This window comes from Capricornis sumatraensis, chromosome 21, assembly GCF_032405125.1.
Source record: "Capricornis sumatraensis isolate serow.1 chromosome 21, serow.2, whole genome shotgun sequence".
Taxonomy (NCBI): Eukaryota; Metazoa; Chordata; class Mammalia; order Artiodactyla; family Bovidae; genus Capricornis; species Capricornis sumatraensis.
Window position 1 is genome coordinate 39,811,433 of NC_091089.1, and position 19,246 is coordinate 39,830,678.

General features: G+C 34.4%; 1 protein-coding gene across 1 annotated transcript in view; it reads left to right on the plus strand.

Annotated features, from left to right (window-relative positions):
• SMCHD1 (structural maintenance of chromosomes flexible hinge domain containing 1) overlaps nucleotides 1-19,246 on the plus strand; it is a 122,228-nt gene that overhangs the window by 77,002 nt on the left and 25,980 nt on the right. The window contains exons 31-41 of the mRNA XM_068993731.1: nucleotides 3,295-3,374; nucleotides 3,608-3,765; nucleotides 5,303-5,418; nucleotides 6,612-6,676; nucleotides 9,420-9,507; nucleotides 10,072-10,203; nucleotides 11,107-11,256; nucleotides 15,152-15,278; nucleotides 15,446-15,565; nucleotides 16,501-16,586; nucleotides 17,159-17,281. Of these exons, the coding sequence (XP_068849832.1) occupies nucleotides 3,295-3,374; nucleotides 3,608-3,765; nucleotides 5,303-5,418; nucleotides 6,612-6,676; nucleotides 9,420-9,507; nucleotides 10,072-10,203; nucleotides 11,107-11,256; nucleotides 15,152-15,278; nucleotides 15,446-15,565; nucleotides 16,501-16,586; nucleotides 17,159-17,281 (1,245 nt within the window). The remainder of the gene's footprint in view (nucleotides 1-3,294; nucleotides 3,375-3,607; nucleotides 3,766-5,302; nucleotides 5,419-6,611; nucleotides 6,677-9,419; nucleotides 9,508-10,071; nucleotides 10,204-11,106; nucleotides 11,257-15,151; nucleotides 15,279-15,445; nucleotides 15,566-16,500; nucleotides 16,587-17,158; nucleotides 17,282-19,246) is intronic.

Genomic DNA, 19,246 nt, shown 5'->3' on the forward strand with positions numbered 1-19,246 from the left:
AGTGCAGCACTTTCACAGTATCATCTTTCAGGATTTGAAATAGCTCAACTGGGATTCCATCACCTCCACTAGCTTTGTTCATAGTGATGCTTCCTAAGGCCCACTTGACTTCACATTCCAGGTTGTCTGGCTCTAGGTGAGTGAACATACCATCGTGATTATCTGGGTCGTGAAGATCTTTTTTGTATAGTTGTTCTGTGTATTCTTGCCACCTCTTCTTAATATCTTCTGTTTCTGTTAGGTCCCTACCATTTCTGTCCTTTATCAAGCCCATCTTTGCATGAAATGTTCTTTTGCTATCTTTAATTTTCTAAAAGAGATCTCTAGTCTTTCGCACTCAATTGTTTTCCTCTATTTCTTTGCATTGATCACTGAGGAAGGCTTTCTTATCTCTTTTTGTTAATCTTTGGAACCCTACATTCAAATGGATGTATCTTTCCTTTTCTCCTTTGCTTTTTGCTTCTCTTCTTTTCACAGCTATTTGTAAAGCCTCCTCAGACAGCCATTTTGCCTTTTTGCCTTTTTGCCTTTCTTTTCCATAGGGATGGTCTTTATCCCTGTCTCCTGTACAATGTCACGAACCTCCGTCCATAGTTCTTCAAATACTCTATCAGATCTAGTCCCTTAAATCTATTTCTCACTTCCACTGTATACTCATAAGGGATTTGATTTAGGTCATACCTGAATGGTCTAGTGGTTTTCCCTACTTTCTTCAATTTAAGTCTGAATTTGGTAATAAGGAGTTCATGATCTGAGCCACAGTCAGCTCCTGGTCTTGTTTTTGTTGACTGTATAGAGCTTCTCCATCTTTTCTGCAAAGAATATAATCAACCTGATTTCGGTGTTGACCATCTGGTGATGTCCATGTGTAGAGTCTTCTCTTATGTTGTTGAAAGAGGGTGTTTGCTATGACCAGTGCGTTCTCGTGGCAGAACTCTATTAGCCTTTGCCCCACTTCATTCTGTACTCTAAGGACAAATTTGCCTGTTCCTGCAGGTGTTTCTTGACTTCCTACTTTTGTATTCCAGTCCCCTATAATGAAAAGGACATCTTTTTTGGGTGTTAGTTCTACAAGGTCTTGTAGGTCTTCATAGAACCTTTCAACTTCAGCTTCTTCAGCGTTGCTGGTCAGGGCATAGACTTGGATTACAGTGATATTGAATGGTTTGCCTTGGAAACGAACAGAGATCATTCTGTCGTTTTTGAGATTGCATCCAAGAACTGCATTTTGGACTCTTTTCTTGACTATGGTGGCTGCTCCATTTCTAGATGGAGATATAATGGTCTAGTAGATATAATGGTCATCTGAATTAAATTCACCCATTCCATTCCATCTCAGTTAGCTGATTTCTAGAATGTTGATGTTCACTCTTGCCATCTCCTGTTTGACCACTTCCAATTTGCCTTGATTCATGGACCTAACATTCCAGGTTCCTATGCAGTATTGCTCTTTACAGCATTGAACCTTGCTTCTATCACCAGACCCATCCACAACTGGGTGTTGTTTTTGCTTTGGCTCCATCCCTTCATTCTTTCTGGAGTCATTTCTCCACTGATCTCCAGTAGCATATTAGGCACCTACCGACCTGGGGAGTTCATCTTTCATTGTCCTATCTTTTTGCCTTTTCATACTGTTCATGGGGTTCTCAAGGCAAGAATACTGAAGTGATTTGCCATTCCCTTCTCCAGTGGTCCACATTCTGTCTAGTACCAGGATTAGGTACCAGTTGTTAAACACGAGTGTTGGAATAGTCAGGGTAGGATCTAGAGGAGACTTTGGATGTCTTGCACAAAGTTGGATGCCCTCCTGCGAGGGAAAGCGGAAGGTGCTGTCAGGCTCTTGCAAGGTTGTATTTTGACAAGTTTTTCCTATTAGTTGAAGGGAACTCATTTGTCCTAGCCAGGTTGTTGCCAGGCAACACAGAAAAAGAGATCTTGGAATTGTATTCAGCCAGGCTTGAGTATCCCTCCAGAGATTTTATAATTTTAGTAGATACGAACAGTTTGTATTATGTAAGTACACAGTTCTCTTGAAATTAATCCATTAGTTAAGAATTTCAGTAAGGATTTCACAGGACTCAACTTGTTTATCTTAAAAGCTGTACAGAAGAGTATTCCCTGGTGGTCCAGTGGTTGGGATTCCGTGCTTCCATTGCAGGGGGCATGGGTGCACCTTGGTCAGGGAACTGAGATCCCATAAGCCATGTGTGCAGTTAAAAAAAAAAAAAGTAAATAAAAACTCTACAGGAGGTTAAAGTGCCAGGAATGACTTGTCATCCACATGGCCTAATTTTCAAGGTAAAGTAAAAAGGGTCAAAAGTCTTAGGCCTGTCAAAAAGGACTATTGCTGTTGTATAACCTGAAATAGAAGACTGACTTCTGGCTTAGCAGCAAAGATTTAGGACCCAGATGGAAGAAAGACTGAAAAAGATAGGTTGAGAGAGGATAGATTGGAAGGTAAATGAGACAGATAGAAATGCAGGGTTTTATTTTAGCAGTTGAATTACTCTTTTTCACTTGTGTCTCACCAACTATTGCTTTTTTTTTTTGCATGTACCATAATTACCTAATCTTTAGGTTCCGTTAAACAGATGTTAAGTATTAGGATTAGGAGAGAGTCTGATTTTCTGCTACTGCAGTCTTCGAATTTACTTTTGTTCTTAGTGTTTGCTTCCAAGAGAGTTAAATAATGATTATATTGTACCCCAAATAAGAGTATGATCGTCGTTTTTAGAGAAGCATCTGCAAAAGACTGAAAGATTCTTCTAACAAGTGATTAGGAAATGTGGCCACTGATTCTTAATCATTTAAAAGTAAAAGCTTGATTATCACTACAAAGGTAGTATTGCAACAGAGATTTAAGAAGCATATCTGTGTAAACATTAAGAGAAGGATGAAGTAACTAACGACAGACATGGTGTTCTGCCTTGACTTAAAATTATGTATGTGCATTTATGTTTATTTCTCCTGCACTGTCTCCCACAACCCCCCGATTTTGGCATATACCTTCTGTATTTATGTGACCAAACTTCGCTTGATATATCAGAGTTATTGAAAGAGTGAACACTGAATTCTGCAACTGAATAATTGAAATACACAAAATTCTAGTTTAACTGATCAATGTGAAGGATTGTTATCCTTTGTATTATGTGATTACATACATTATTTCAGCTAGTTTAAATTAGACAATTTTAGATTTTAGAGTGTGTGCAAATGTAGCTTTTTAAATAGTAATAGAGGAGAAGAAATTTGATTTGTAGAATTTTCTAATTAACCGTTTTGTTCTGTTTTTAGCTCACTCCTTCAAACCAACAGCATAAAACTGACGAAAGGGGCAGGGCTAATTTTGGAGTGCTCAGTGTTTTTGCCCCTAGGTAAGAACTGAGAGTTTGATAGTTACTGGTATTATAGAGATTGATTTTTATTATTACTTGAAGTTAAGAGTAATACATAGCCGCTATTTAGTGTTAGTTTGGAGTTGGAATGAAACAGGAGTAGAAAGGTTTCCTAAATGAGTTAAATTTTGTATAAATTGTCTCAGAATTTTTAATTATAACTAATACAATCTCAACCCCGCTCCTCCCTTTCCCTTTTTCTTTCTTTTTAGAGGAGAACATATTATGCAGGTTAAAGCCATTTATAACAAGAATACCATAGAAGGACCCATAATTAAGTTAATGATTCTTCCAGACCCTGAAAAACCCATTCGTCTCAATGTTAAATATGACAAGGATGCTTCCTTTTTAGCAGGGGGTATTTTCACTGGTGAGTAATTCAGTTTTAAAATAAATTTGTGGTGATAATTTGCCTCTTAGATTAATAGGATAAATTATTTATCCCAGGTGTTCAACATGATAAAAAAGCAATCATGCTGTGGACTTTTAAATGACGAAGAAAGCATATTTGACTTAGCTTTATTTTCCCTCTCCTCTATATCCTACATTGCTTTAATGGTCAAGAATGAACTTAAAGTTCATGTATAAGCTGATAGCTTTAAGTAGTTCAGTTTATGTTTATTCATTCACTGAATTGTGAGATTCTGCCAAAGAAGTATGAATTGCTGAATGGCAGGAGCTTGCGAGTGTGTGTTCCACTAAATATGTTGTACTGTTAAACCAAATTGAGGACTGTTCAACTTAATTTGGAGAGAAATGCATCCATAATTTATGATTAAAGACACTTTGTAACAGCAAACATTTACTGAATACCTGCTATGTCCCCCCACTATGCTAGACTGTTAGTTCCAGTAATAAACATGGCAGTTTTCATTGAGTTCAGCCTAATGTAGGAGACAGTCAACAAGCAGATGATTCCTGTGTAATATGGTAGCTGTCAAGTCAATAGGCAATTATATTTGCTTTGCATAGGTCATTTTCTTGAAGACTTTTATTTTCTTGAATGGATAAATTCCTGTGCAGTGAAAGAAGCAGACCAGAAAGTTTTAAGTGAAATTTAACAATATTTTTAAATAATTATGTGTATACATAAACTTTTAAATCTGTTCAAGGAGATAAGTCCTACTTCCTGTGTAAAAACTGTAATAGGTGACCAGTGAATATTATAGATGATAAATATAAGGGACTATTACTAGTTTAACTCTGGTATGCTATTGAAAAATCATAAAAGAAAGTAAACACTGTATTCACAGACTACGTAAAGCATATAGATTTCTAACCATTTGACCTAGATTGATGAGTCTTAGTCTAACTTTTCTTTTTATTTTTTACTGAAGTACAATTCACTTACAGTGTTGTCTTAATCACTGCTGTACGGCAGAGTGACTCAGTTATACATACACACACACGTTCTTTTTCGTATTCTTTTCTATTATGGTTTATCACAGGATAGTAAATATAGTTCCCTGTGCTGCAGATAACATGGTCTAACCTTTTTGGTCTTGCTTGGCAGACTGTGAAAATAAGACAAAGGACTATTAATGGCAAAGATTTTTTTTTTCTCGCTTTATAGCATTGTTTATGGCATGAAGTAGGAACATAATGTGTTTATACAAACACATGACAGTTGTACATCATCATCTTTACAATACTGAAGGATCAAAGATGTATTTATTAGATTTCTGTGGGAGGTTTAGCACTATTGATCTATATCCAGTACCTGTTATGATTGTATAATTCTGTAGACAAATAGTTGGGGAAGACTAATTAAAGAATAGTTTTATTTCTTCATCAGAATTTTATTATTAACATTTAAAGAAGATGTATGGTTTAAGACATATAATTATTCAACCAAATCCACTAATTGAACTAGAAAGAAAATAACTCTTTAATGTTCCCCATTACAGATTTTATGATTACTGTTATTTCTGAAGATGACAGTATCATTAAAAATATTAATCCAGCACGTATTTCCATGAAAATGTGGAAACTGGCAAACAGTGGGAACCGACCGCCAGCAAATGTAAGTCATAGAAAGCATTTTAGAAGTTAAAAGTAGCTCTTAGATTTAACATAAAATTAAATGTAGTTTAATATAAAAATACAGTGTGTATATCCTGTAGAACTAGAAAGTAACTGATTCCATCACTTAGATTTTTAAAAAATATACCAGGGTATGTTTCAGAAATAAGTCTAAAGAGCAGTAGCACAATACAGAAAACCACTAAATATCATTAAGAGATAATATAGAAAGTGAGAGAAAGAAAAATGATTGATAGAGTACAGAGCAGTGGAGTAGACAGACAATTTGAGAGTCTAAAGCTGCACAATCCAGTAGAAATACAATACTAGCCACATGTGATACTTAAATTCTGCTAGTAGCCACATTAACAACAAATAAAATTAATTTTAATATAGTTTTAAACTAATATATTAAAAAGTTACCATTTCACCATGTACTCAGCATTTTAAAATCATCATTATTTTAATAATGATGTTTTGCATGCTCACATCTTCCCAGGTCTTTGAAATTGCATGTGATACTTAAATTCTGCTAGTAGCCACATTAACAAGAAATAAATAAAATTAATTTTAATACAGTTTTAAACTAATATGTTAAAAAGTTACCATTTCACCATGTACTCAGCATTTTAAAAACATCATCATTTTAATAATGATGTTTTGCATGCTCACATCTTCCTAGGTCTTTGAAATTTGCTGTGTTTTATGCTTATATCCCTCAGTCTGAGCCAGTCACGTTTCAGGCACTCGGTGGTCGCTATGGGCTACCATACCAGACAGTGCCAAACTGAAATAGACCTCTCAGTGGAAAATAAACCAAACTATATCTGGGGTCCTGATTTAATAATGCCTTTTAGGATTTATGTCTCAATTTAGTCATGTTTAGGGAACTAGCTTCCTTAATTTATACCATCAGTCCCACCAAGCTGCTATTACCTTAAAATTATGTCACCACCATTAAGATCTGTTATATGTCCTTTAATAATTGTATATCTTTCCACTGTGACTAATCTCATTTTTGTGTCACGCACTCGTGATAAAGATATATATATGTAGACATGTGTTTGTCTATATTTATCAATCTACATGTAATCTGGATTCACACTTGGTTAAGGTAAGGTAAGTTTCTATCCTAAATTTACTATGCTAAATGTTTGTGATTTCTCTCTTCTCCTTTCCCACTTTTCCTTCTAGGCAGAAATATTTAGTTGTAATAAAATAAAGGATAATGACAAAGAAGATGGCTGCTTCTACTTCAGGTATTTCTCAAATCATTTCATATTTTAATGCATATTTTGTTACAGAGTTAATCAGCATTGGCAACATGTGCCTGTTTAGCTAAGGAGAAATAATTTATGATCAAATAGAAAATATTTTGTCTACAAAGTTTGCAAAATGATTTGGGGAAAGATTGTTGTGATATATTTGCTTTCAGAATTACCAGAAACATCAGAAGAATTCTGTTGTCAGCACATTTATAATATTTTATTATATGGGAGATTTCTATAATTCTAAACTTAAGACCTTACAAAATAAAAAAAACTGAACTAGTTTTTTTATTTAACTATGTGACTTTAAGTGATGCTTCTTTCTTCTGTACTTTGAAATCTGTAAATGGTTTTGGATACATGGTGTCTAAGGTTTCACTTATTAGAAATGTGTTTTTGCCTTTTGAACTAATAATTGCTTTATTTCATTAAATGTATTAGTTTATTAAGCCAAATAGAAAACAAAAGGTACAAATTGTTGTTACAATAATACCAGCATTCACAATTACCTGTGTGTTTAACTTTGTTGAGATCCCTATTTTCCCACATAACTTCAAGTTACTATCTATTATTATTTCATTTTACCTTGTAGGACTCCCTTGACCATTTCTTTTTGGCCAGGTGTGGTGGTAATGAACTCTCCTAGCTTTTGTTAATATGAGAATGTTGCCATGCTGCATGGCATGCAGGATCTTGGTTCCAAAACCTGGGATCAAACCCTGCCCCCCGACCCCCACCCCGGTCCCCCACCTCCCTGCAGTGGAATCACTGAGTCCTAACCACTGGCCAACCAGGGAGTTCCTTTCTAAGAATGTTTTAATTTCTCCCTCACTTTTGAGGGACAGTTTTGCTGGAAGTAACATTCTTGGTTGACAGTTTCTTTTAACACTTTGAGAACATTGGCCTACTGCCTTCTGACTTACAAACTTACTGATAAGAAATTACCTTGTTGAGGATGCCTTGTATGTAATGGATTTGTTTTCCTCTTGCTGCTGCTGCTAATATTCTTTTTCTTTGTCCTATGAAAGTTTGTGTTTGTGGGTCTTGGTTTTGGTCTCTTTGAGTTTTTTCTTAGTTGGAATTCCTTGAGCATCTGGGATATGTATATATTAATGTCTTTCATCAAACTAGGGAAATTTCCAGCCATTTTTCAAAAATTATCCCTGCCATACTTTCCCCTTTTTTCTCCTTGAATTCCCACAGTGTATATGTTGGTCCACTTGATGTATCTCGGGTCCCTTACACTCTGTTCACTTTCCTTCTATCTTTTTTCTTTCTGTTCCTCAGACTGTATAATTTCCACTGTCTTATCTTCAAGTTCATTAATTCTTCTACGTACTTGAATCTGCCTTTGAATACCTGTAGTGAAATTTTCACCTCAGTTATTGTACATTTCAGCTGCAGAACTTGCTTTTGGTTTCTTTTTAAGTTTTCTCTTTAATTGATATTTTTGTCTTTTTCTGTACATTACTTTCTTGACTTTTTCCACATCTTCTTTTAATTCTTTGAGAATCTTTATAACACTTGTTTTAAAGTCCTTGTCTAGTATATCAGCCTCCTTATGTTTTTCAGGGATAGTTTTGATTGACTTATTTTTCCCATACTTTACTGTTTGTTTGCCTTCTGGGGTTTTTGTTATTGAAAATTACACATTTGAATCTAATAATATAATCACACTGGAATTGAGTCTTTTCAGTGTGCACTTATAGATACATATTACTATATATGTATCTAACTGTTTTGAGTTTTGTTATCTTATTACAGACCAGTAGCAAAAACGAAGTTTTAGATATTTATACACTCATCTCTCTGAATAATGATAGGTTTATTGCTTTCTAATCCTTAGTTGTTTTATTTCTTTTCCTTGCTGTACCTCACTGGCTAGGACTTAGAGTCAAATGTTGAGTGGATCTAATGAGAGTGATTATTCTGAAATCATTCCCAGTCCAAAGGGGACATTTCAGCATTTCACTCATAACTATGATGTTTGCTTTAGGGTCTTTATTTTGGGTAGCTATCGTTATCAGGCTGTTCATTTGTAATCATTACTAAAAGAACTTCTATTTATCATGAATGACATTAGGTTTCATCATCTGTTGAGGCAGTAGGTGTTATTTTTCCTTATACATATATATATATATATATATATGGATAGATAGATACAGTATATAGTTGTTTTACTCCTAAATTTTATTTATTTGGTTGCTCCATCATTTATGTATTCATTGTGTTTGTGGCCAAAATAGCAAGTCTACCTTTTACTAAGTTCCTTATTGGTAATTTAGTTACAATAAATTTCTTTTATATATATATATATATAGTTACATAGTTATTTATTTAGAACATATAAATGGAAAACAAAGCAGCATAAGACCAGTTGGATAGTTTATAAACTTGAAATATAAAACTGAGATGAAAGTTTGTGTGGAAATGAAGCTAAATTCATTTGATATGTAATTCAGCATTTATTGTGTTTACTACTTTATCAACTTTATATTCAATTTTTACCACTTCCAGAGCTTTTGTTCTAGATGTTTTGTGATACAATGTCTAGATAAGAGGGACTGGTATTAAGCTTCATGTTGCAGGAAGTATTTGATGAATGAAGTTGAATGTAGTAAAGTAACTCTCTTACTCATTTACTTTTCATGGAAGGAAAAGAAATGTTAATGCTTTGAATTTGTTTCCCGTTTATTTAAAAGTTACCAGTGATCTTATCTCATTCTACTTATAGGGATAAAGCAATTCCTAACAAGGTGGGGACATACTGTATCCAGTTTGGTTTTACGATGGATAAAGCAAATATTCTTAACAGTGAGCAGGTTTGTTTACTCTTTTTATGCATGGCAGTTAGCTTTAGTTACCTTCACATTTTCTTACTTGGTTGAGGAATGAAGTGTTTGAAGTGTTTTGTTTAAAAGTGGTTTGATTATTGGATGAAAGGTATAAATGCCATCTTCAGGAATTTTAGAATAATATATACTTAAATTATGTTGATTAAACTTGACCTGATACAGAAGTTACTTTTTTATCCCTGTTTATATTGAGGACTTGATTAGTAAACATTTTAATCTGTATCATGGTCAGGGTTGCTCCTATCAGTTGTATGTGAAAATGTTTCAGTTAATAACATTTCTAGATAATGAAATGGATTCTAGATAATGAAGTTTTAAGGTAGTTTTAACATACATCATCTCCATTCATTATTGTTAGTGCACTCATTTTTTTTAACAATTACATGTTTTAAAAAGTTGATTGGTTTTAAGAATTTAATGGAAATATGTTTTGGAAAGTAGTATTTCGTTTCATTTAGGATATGTTCTGTTTCTTCGTCTTTAAATACTAAACCATTAATGTGTTGTTAATTAGAATGCTCCTTTTCTTAGATTATAGTGGATGTTCTACCTAATCAGCCTGTGAAGTTAGTTCCTGAAATTCAGCCAGCTACACCAGCTGTTTCAAATGTTCGCTCAGTTGCCAGTAGGACCCTGGTCAAAGATTTGTATCTTCATATCACGGTAATGTTTATTTATTTCCAAATTACCAAGGGTAACAAAAATTATTCCTAGTTTCAAGGTGCAAGATAGTTACTATAGAATCCTATCTGAATTATTCTGTTTAAGTTTATAGAAAAAATTTATGCAAGTTAATGAAAGGCTTATCAGTATCTTTATACTTAAATACAAATAGAGAATGAATTCAATAATACATAAAATAAATCCAGATATACTAAGCAGAAGTGATTAAAAAATGCAGAAATCTGCCCACCTTTACTAACGTATATCTTTAATCCATTATTTCATGTGAGCATTATGAATGTGTTAAGTAAGTCAATTCTTCAGTGTCCATTTCAGTGAGGGGCAGGAAGTAATTAAGTATGTATTTTGAAGAGATTTGCCATCATGACTGATCATAATGAGCTCCTTAAAACTTTCTGGTGACCCAGAGGGTAAGCAAAAATAGGGCTGCTAAGAATATTAACAAAAATACGTAAAATAACACTAGTGGGACTTCATTTTTTGAAAAACTTGGCAAATAGGGTTGTTAACGCCTTCAGTGTGTTTTCTTATTTTTAGACCATGAAACTTAACTGGTTCTTAAAGTAGTTTTCCCTTGACCTTAAATAGATGCTGAAAGTACATAACACTTTTAAAAATGTGAGTCCTTTTAATAAAGTTGGGAGTCATTGTATTAGGTGAAAACTTTTGGTTCTTTTATGGTTTCTGGGATTATTTCCTGCCTATAGAGTGCTTACTCTGAGATCTGAATTCTGTGTTTGGAGTAAGAAGGATCAGGGTGATTTAATATTTGGAGCTTTATAAATAGGTCATATTTCTGATTTTCCCATGTCCTTCTCTGGTTTGATCTTTTTTCTGCTTCTCTGGATTAGTTTTCTGAGACTTTCTATTGCTTACTTTAAGGATGACTACAACAATCATACTGGAGTTGATTTGGTTGGCACTGTAATGGCTACCATCAAAGGTTCTAATGAGGAAGATGACATACCTCTCTTTAATGGGAAAATTAGAACACTTGAATTTCCTTTTGTGAAAGGTTCAGCTGAAATCACGGTAATATTTTTGTCTTCTAGTAGATAAGGTTTTGGTATTTAATAGTTTAAACCACAATATTATTATACTTGTTCTTTTGTATGTATAGCTATGATGATATTCTAACTATAGCATTAAATTGGAAAGTCAGCTAAGATATTTTGATTTTTGTTCTGAGCTATTATACATTGAACCCACTATCATTTTTACTGTTAAAAAGATCCTATTTTTCTTTTCCCCTGTGGATGACTGTTTTCTGTGACTGGATTGTTTTAACTTCAGCGACAGTATAATCATGTTTCATTGAAAAGCCAGCATCCTGTGGATAGAAATAGAATCAAACATAGCCCAGGTAAAATGTACACATATCTAGAAAAGTTTAGTAAAACTAGCTTATCTTTGTTATTCTTTTTTTTTTCCAAAATGGAAATAGCTTTGCTTATATAAAGCATACCCAGTGAGAGAACATAAAAAAATAATCACTGTGTTGTCACCATTCAGAGATACTGATGATTAGCAATTCAGTGTATAACCTTCCACACTTTTCTGTATATACACTAACACCGCATGGATGTCCTATGAATGTGATTTATGTAGACATGGAGGAGGGTGTAAAGTTTCATTAATGTAATGGAACTCCACGTTAATGAAATCTTTTCTCATTTCGCACATCCTTGCTATATATCTGTCAGTTCAGTTTAGCCGCTCACTTGTGTCTGACTATTGGCAACCCCATGGCCTGCAGCATGCCAAGTTTCCCTGTCCATCACCAACTCCCGGAGCTTTTTCAAACTCATGCTCATCAAGTTGGTGATGCCATCCAATCCTCTGTCATCCCCTTCTCCTCCTGCCTTCAATCTTTCCTAGCATCAGGGTCTTTTACATGAGTCAGTTCTTCACATCAGGTGACCAGAGTCTTAGAGCTTCACCATTAGTCCTTCCAGTGACTATTCAGGACTGATTTCCTTTACACTTGACTGGTTTAACCTCCTTGCAGTCTAAGACTCTCAAGAGTCTTCTCCAACACCACAGTTTAAAAGCATCAATTCTTTGGTGCTCAGCTTTCTTTATGGTCCAACTCTGACATCCATACATATATCTGTATCTCGAGAATAAATCTACATTGTTGTGTTGATGGTTATAATTTATTTGATCAATCCTGAAGTGAAAATGTAGTTTCTTTGCAAAGTTTTATCAGCAATGTTTCCATCAGCTTTCTTCACATTGTTTTAACAATACTAGGTTTACAGTTGGGGAATCTGTAATCTTGCACCTGGCCTACAGTTCGACTTCTTGGTTGGTCTGGCGAAGACTGACCATCACAGCATTTCCATTTTAATTAGTTTTCAACACTTTAAAAATTCCTGAATTTTCAGAAAGAGATTTTTTTTCTGTAATGCTGTAATGGTCTTTGCCAGACCAACGAACAAACTGAACATCTCTAGATTCCTGGTTTATTTGGAGAATTCGAAAGACTTAGCAGTACTGGGCCAAGATTCTCTTCAGGTTGTAGGATTTTCCAGTCAGCTGCATCCATGCTGCTGCTTTTCATTCCTTGACATTGAGGGCAAGTGTCAGTTGCTACTTATATTTACCCTTGTTCTTTTATTTTTACCATGGTTGAGGATAAAGTGAAATTTTCTTATACTCTAACAAAGATTAGGTAATGAAACCACAAGTTGAAAAACAGCAGCACGGGGAAGACATTTTGAACATGCAGAGCCGGTTTGTATTGGAAGAACACAGGTGCCCACTCCCTGTATCCAGGTTACCTCTGTCCTGTTCCTTGGCCACGGTTACAGGCATTTGGTTACCCTGCTGTACGCATTTCTGAGGTTGGGACGGTGACATAAACTATTCTCCCACAGCTTCATGTTCTGTCAGCTTCATGTCATGCATGTGAATTTCCACTAGAGGTTCCTAGTATCACGTTGAAGAAGCAGAAATCTCTCAGATCCTACTTGGCTCCTGACCATGTATTAATTTGATAGGTCTGGGGCAGGGCTGTGGAATCTGATCTGATCTGTGCAGGTGATTCTTGTCATTAGGGACATTTAAGAGACACCGGGTCTAGAACAGTCATTTGTAAATGTTCCCATTTGCTAGAAAAGAATGTGTACTGCTTTCTTTAAAGCTTTAATCTAAATTTATATTTATTCATGTTTGTTAATTGTGTTATTCAAATTCTTTATCATTTGCCGCCTTGATCTACATTTTACTCTGCTATGTATTTGTCCATTGCTTGCATTTCAAGTTGCCATTTGTATATGAATCCAGTTTTGGACTCTTCAGTTCTCTTCAGTTCTGTTATTCCATGGATTTTGGTAAACTGAACAAATAGATTACAAACTGTAAAACTTTGAGATAGGAAAGGCCTCCTTAAATAAGACATCAAGGATAAAATTTTATATTTAACTATATAAATAGAGGATTAATAATATTTTGGTATAATAATATATTAGTACAGTATATTGAACATATTTTTTAAATATTCTGAAGAACTTCCTGCAAATCAATAAGAAAAAAGACATTCTAGTAGAAGAATAAATGATAATGAATATAAACAGGCAGTTAGTGGAAGAGTAGCTATAAATAACTAGTGAACAAGAAGAATGACCTAAGTAGTAATCTGGGAAATGCTAGTTAAAACAGTAATGACTGGTTGTTTTTAATATATTTTTTAGAAAAAAAATGCTTGATAATAAATGTTAGCCAAGCATCAGGGGAACTGGATATTACACACTAATGAAGAGAGGATAAATTGATGTAAAAATTTTCAAGAGAAATTTGATACTACCTATTAAAATAAACTTTTAACAAGTCATTATATTTCTCTGGCTAGTCTAGAGAACACACCAAAAGGTATATAAAGATTCTTTCTTTGCTGTATTATAAATACTAGCTTACATTTTTTACTAAAATGTTCATCACTGAGTGAAAGAAATTATATCTATACTATGCATAAATGTAAAAAATTGGTTACTAAACATGTACTTGAATTGATTGACAGATCAAAATTAGTGCTGATAGAAAATTGCTATAGTAAAGTTTGTTATATTTTAAGTGTAAGCAGTTTTATTTTTGTGTTTATATTCATATAAGTACATTGAAAACAGTTTTCAGAAACCAAGTGGGATTGGGCATTGGTTTAATGATAGACTTATTTTATTATTTTGTAGATTGTTCTATGGTGTTCTGTTGATTTAGATTTTTAAAAATTTTATTTCTCTGAACTTGATTACTATGGTCTAAGAAACAAAACAGCTAGTACCCATTGTTTCCATGTAAGACTGAAAAGATTATTTAGGATATAGATCTTTGTATTGCATTATTTACAAGCTGTGTGCTATAACATATCAGAAGTTTGTGTGTGTGTGCATTAATGAAGAAAAATACATTAAAAAGCCCAAATCTTTAGAGCTTTTCAGGACCTCATTGTTCAGTCACCTGGGACTGATGGGCCTGCTTCCATGGTAACAGCTGTAACTTAAGCTCAGCACTGGGCTTTGTGTACTTCTTTGTGATTATTTTTATAACTTTCACACCATCAGTTGTTTCATACTGCTTCAACTTAAAAGATCGAAATCAAGCCATTTCTGGTCAAGATATAAGAAGCCATTGTTATTTCTGGTCTGGAAGATACTTTTTCTCGTAGTTTTCTATTGTATATAATTTTTGCATAAGCTATTTATTGATAAGATAATTTGGCTTTCAAACCAGTACCAAAGAGTTTTATGTCTTGGATGGTGCTACTGATGTTTGAGTGAATGCTTAATGAACTTCACAGGTCAGTCAGTTTTGCCTTTTAAATTTACCACTTACTTGAAAACAGAGCACAATGAGATATATAACATTTGTATATTTACAAATATCTTTTCAAAGCCGGTTTTTCCTTACTGCTCTTTTCTTTATACAGAGTCTAGTGCTAGCAGAAAATAGTCCTGGAAGGGATAGTACTGAGTATTTTATTGTGTTTGAGCCTCGGCTGCCAGCTTTATCAAGAACGTTAGAATCGTATATTCTGCCATTTATGTTTTACAATGGTAAGTTTCTAGGAAACTAGAAGATAAACTGTTTGAGTTTGTGGTTCTTTGAATAACTGTTTTGCTTTCCATTAAATGGTGCTTACTAATTACCTAATCTTGTGGTGACATTTTGGAAAAGTCACAATTTAAAAATTGAAATAAATTATCTGAATGTTTTTTCCTAGATGTTAAGAAGCAGCAACAAATGGCAGCGCTTACAAAAGAAAAGGACCAATTATCCAAGTCTATTACAGTGTACAGAACTTTGTTTGATACCAGCAAACAGCTTCTTGATGAGATGAAGTGTAAGTCATTTTGTGTTCAGAAGTGCTAGAAAATGATTCTTTGGGTAATGGTGAGATAGAAGGTTGAGTTCATGGGATCCAAACATTGTCTGCTTCCCCTGGACTTAGGAGTGAGCTGCAGGGTGCAGCAGAAAGGTAGCAGCAATGGTTCATATGACTCATCATTCAGTCTTAAGGTGAAGTGTTCTTGTCTTTAAATAAACGTGTATCTTGCTTACCTACAAAATTCTGCAATTTTTATTAGGAATCTGAATCTATATAAATGTAAGGGTTTTGACATAATAATAAGGTTTATATTTAGCTTTAGCATTTGGCAAAAGATACTAGATGACAATATAACTGAAAAAGTGATGTGTAATTTAAGTTTTAGTTTGACTGTGTGTAGTTTAATTTACAAACATCTGCAGCAGAGAAATAGCTAATTTATTTTTTAATAAATACATGGCGTATTTGCTACAGTTTTTAATAATGTCTGTACTATTAGGGTGTTTGCTGAGTTGTGCACTATCATTGCTTTCCATTTGTCAAATTTTTTCACATGTCAGGGATATTTAGAGGATAATATCAACTAAATAATGAAATAATACATAACTTGTAGTACTAAAAATTGTTCTTTAAAAAGTCTCATTTTAGAATAACCATATGTAATTATGTATATGTTACATATACGCATGTGGATTAGAATTAAATAACTTACCCATGATTACTTATAGTTTGCAGTTTATGATACCTCCAGTTGCATTCATTTTGTGTTTTCTTTTTGTATATTAGATGTGAATGTTAATTTTAGATTTTTAATTTAAGATTTCTAGAATAGTTACCGTTTTTCATTTTAGCATCAATCATTAAAAGGAAAAAAACAAGGGATTGAAAACATTTTCTAAAAACTATTATAAGAGCTATCACAAATTGATAGTTTTTGTTTTTAATTTTAGGCCAAGTTGAAGAAGCAAAATTAAAAGAGGCCCAATTGCGAAATGAACTGAAAAACCACAATATTGACATTTCTTCAACACAGCAGGTACAGTTTCCAAGTATATGTGAAAGTTTTTTTTTTTAATTCTAGCCTGTACTTTGTTTTTAATCATTCATATTTTATTAGGAATGTTGACACTATTGTTTTGGGGTCCTAAGCCATATGGGGATTATAACTGGACATTGAAATAGGCTAACAATAATGGAGTGCTCTTTTCAGAGAAATTGCAGTTTGTGTTGCTGATCTAATGATACTAGTAAGTTATATTAATAATACACCAAGTTGAGAACTTGCGCTGAAGTGGCCTAAGTAATAATTGGTGGCAAAGAAGATGAGAGAAAGTGACAAAAGACAATAGATTTTTTAGAGCTTATATTCTTTATGTGTATAACTCATAAGTTTTATTATAGGTCATATAATTCTTAACTAAGAAAAAAGAATTAGTGAGGTTGATGGCTTTACCTTTCTATGATCATATTCTCAAAAGAAAAGAATGGCTATGTAGTAACTTTTGTGTACTTGAATTGTCCAAATTGTTGGATTTTCTCTGCTATTTTCTCTACCTTGTACAAGAGTCATTTAATTGGCCTTGCAGTTAATTATTCTATAAATTACAGATGCCACACATTGAAGCACTTTTGAAAAGAAAGCTATCAGAACAGGAAGAACTAAAGAAAAAACCCAGAAGATCATGTACTCTTCCAAATTATACTAAAGGCAGTGGAGATGTTTTGGGAAAGGTTTGTGTTTCAACCTTTTACGAGGCAGTACATTTTATTGTCTTGTTTTCTGTAGGCTTTGGGTGATCCTGGGTCGTGGAGCCATGATGATATCAGTGGTTGGGGATCCCAGGCAGGATGGAGTGAAATTTCATCACATTGCTGAGATGGTGTGCAGTTAAAACCTATCAACTATTTACTTCTGAAATTTTCCTTTATTGTTTTCAGACTGCCATTGATTGGGTAACTGGAAATGGGGAAAAAAAAGCTGCAGATAAGGGGGAATTGCTCTACAGGGTGGACACTGTGATGTTTTTAACAGTGACACAACATACTCATTGTTAGGGCAGCTGTTTGCTACCAGATCAGGTAAGAATAACGGGTAAATGTAACCATGCCAGTGTAATAAATGACTTTTGAAATCAGCCACAAAAATTCAGCCTTTGAGTAAGGCTTTGAGCAGTGTTGGACTTTGAGCAAGAAAACTTTGAACACGCTTGTGACTAAAATCCAGTGGGTCCTCTGCATCCACAGGTTCTAATTCCTTGAATTCAGTCAACTGCAGAGGAGAAATATTTGAGGGGGGAAAGTCTAGAAAGTTCCAGAAAGCAAAACTTGAGTTTGTCACATGCACATGCTGGCAACTATTTACATAGTATTCGCATTGTATCAGGTATTATAAGTAATCTGCTGCTACTGCTGCTAAGTCACTTCAGTCGTGTTCGACTCTGTGCGACCCCATAGACGGTAGCCCACCAGGCTCCCCCGTCCCTGGGATTCTCCAGGCAAGAGCACTGGAGTGGGTTGCCATTTCCTTCTCCAATGCATGAAAGTGAAAAGTGAAAGTGAAGTCGCTCAGTCGTGACCCGGTGGACTGCAGCCCACCAGGCTCCTCTGTCCATGGGATTTTCCAGGCAAGAGTACTGGAGTGGGGTGCCCTTGCCTTCTCCAATAAGTAATCTAGAAATGGTTTAAAATATACTTAATGTTATAAGCAAATACTGTGACATTTTATATAAATGATTTAGGAATCCACAGATTTTAGTATCTAAGGGGATTCCTGGAACCAGTTCCCTGTGGATACAGATGGATGGTGTACAGTTGACCCTTCAGCAGCAAAGGTTTGAAGTGTGAGGGTCCACTTAAACACAGACTTTTTTTTAAGACTTTATTTAAACTAAATACTGACTACAGTACTGCCTAGTGTAAAACTACTACTGCCTTGGATGTAAAACTAGGTATGGATGACCCACTGTGAAGTTACATACAGATTTCCAGTTGATCAAAGGGTCGGTGGCCCTAACCTCCGTACCCTCCATACATAACCTCCGTACCCACCATACATAGCCTCCATACAGTTGTTTGGTGGTCAGCTGTTTTTGTAAACAGGGGAATGACTATTAATTCTGAGCCCTACAGAATTTATTAAAGTGGAAGAAATGATTCTTATATGTGATATTTAGGTTTATTTTCTAAAAAATCATTGGCATAAATGATCTACTTAGAAAGGTATAGCTATATTTAGATTTAAGTGTGTTTTATGCTTTAACAATTGACACACCCAGTAGTAGAGAAATGAATGTGAAAAAAAGGTACATCACCTAACTGATAATATGCCAAATATTTTTATTTGGTTATTGGCAAAATTTACTGTAGTTTAATCTGTAAAATAGTTTTTTGAAATTAAATAGCATGAGATTATTTAAAATATTTAAGCCAGTAAGCTTTTACAGTTTGAGAATTTTTTGTTAATTCATATGAATGTTTCCCAAAAGAAAAGTGTTTTTGCTGTTTAGATGTTGACTTTTTAAATATTTAGTATTTGGTATCATCCCTGGTAGCTCAGACAGTAAAGCGTCTGCCTACAATGCAAGAGACCTGGGTTCGATCCCTGGATCGGGAAGATCCTCTGGAGAAGGCAGTGGCAACCCAATCCAGTATTCATGCCTGGAAAATCCCATGGACCGAGGAGCCTGGTAGGCTACA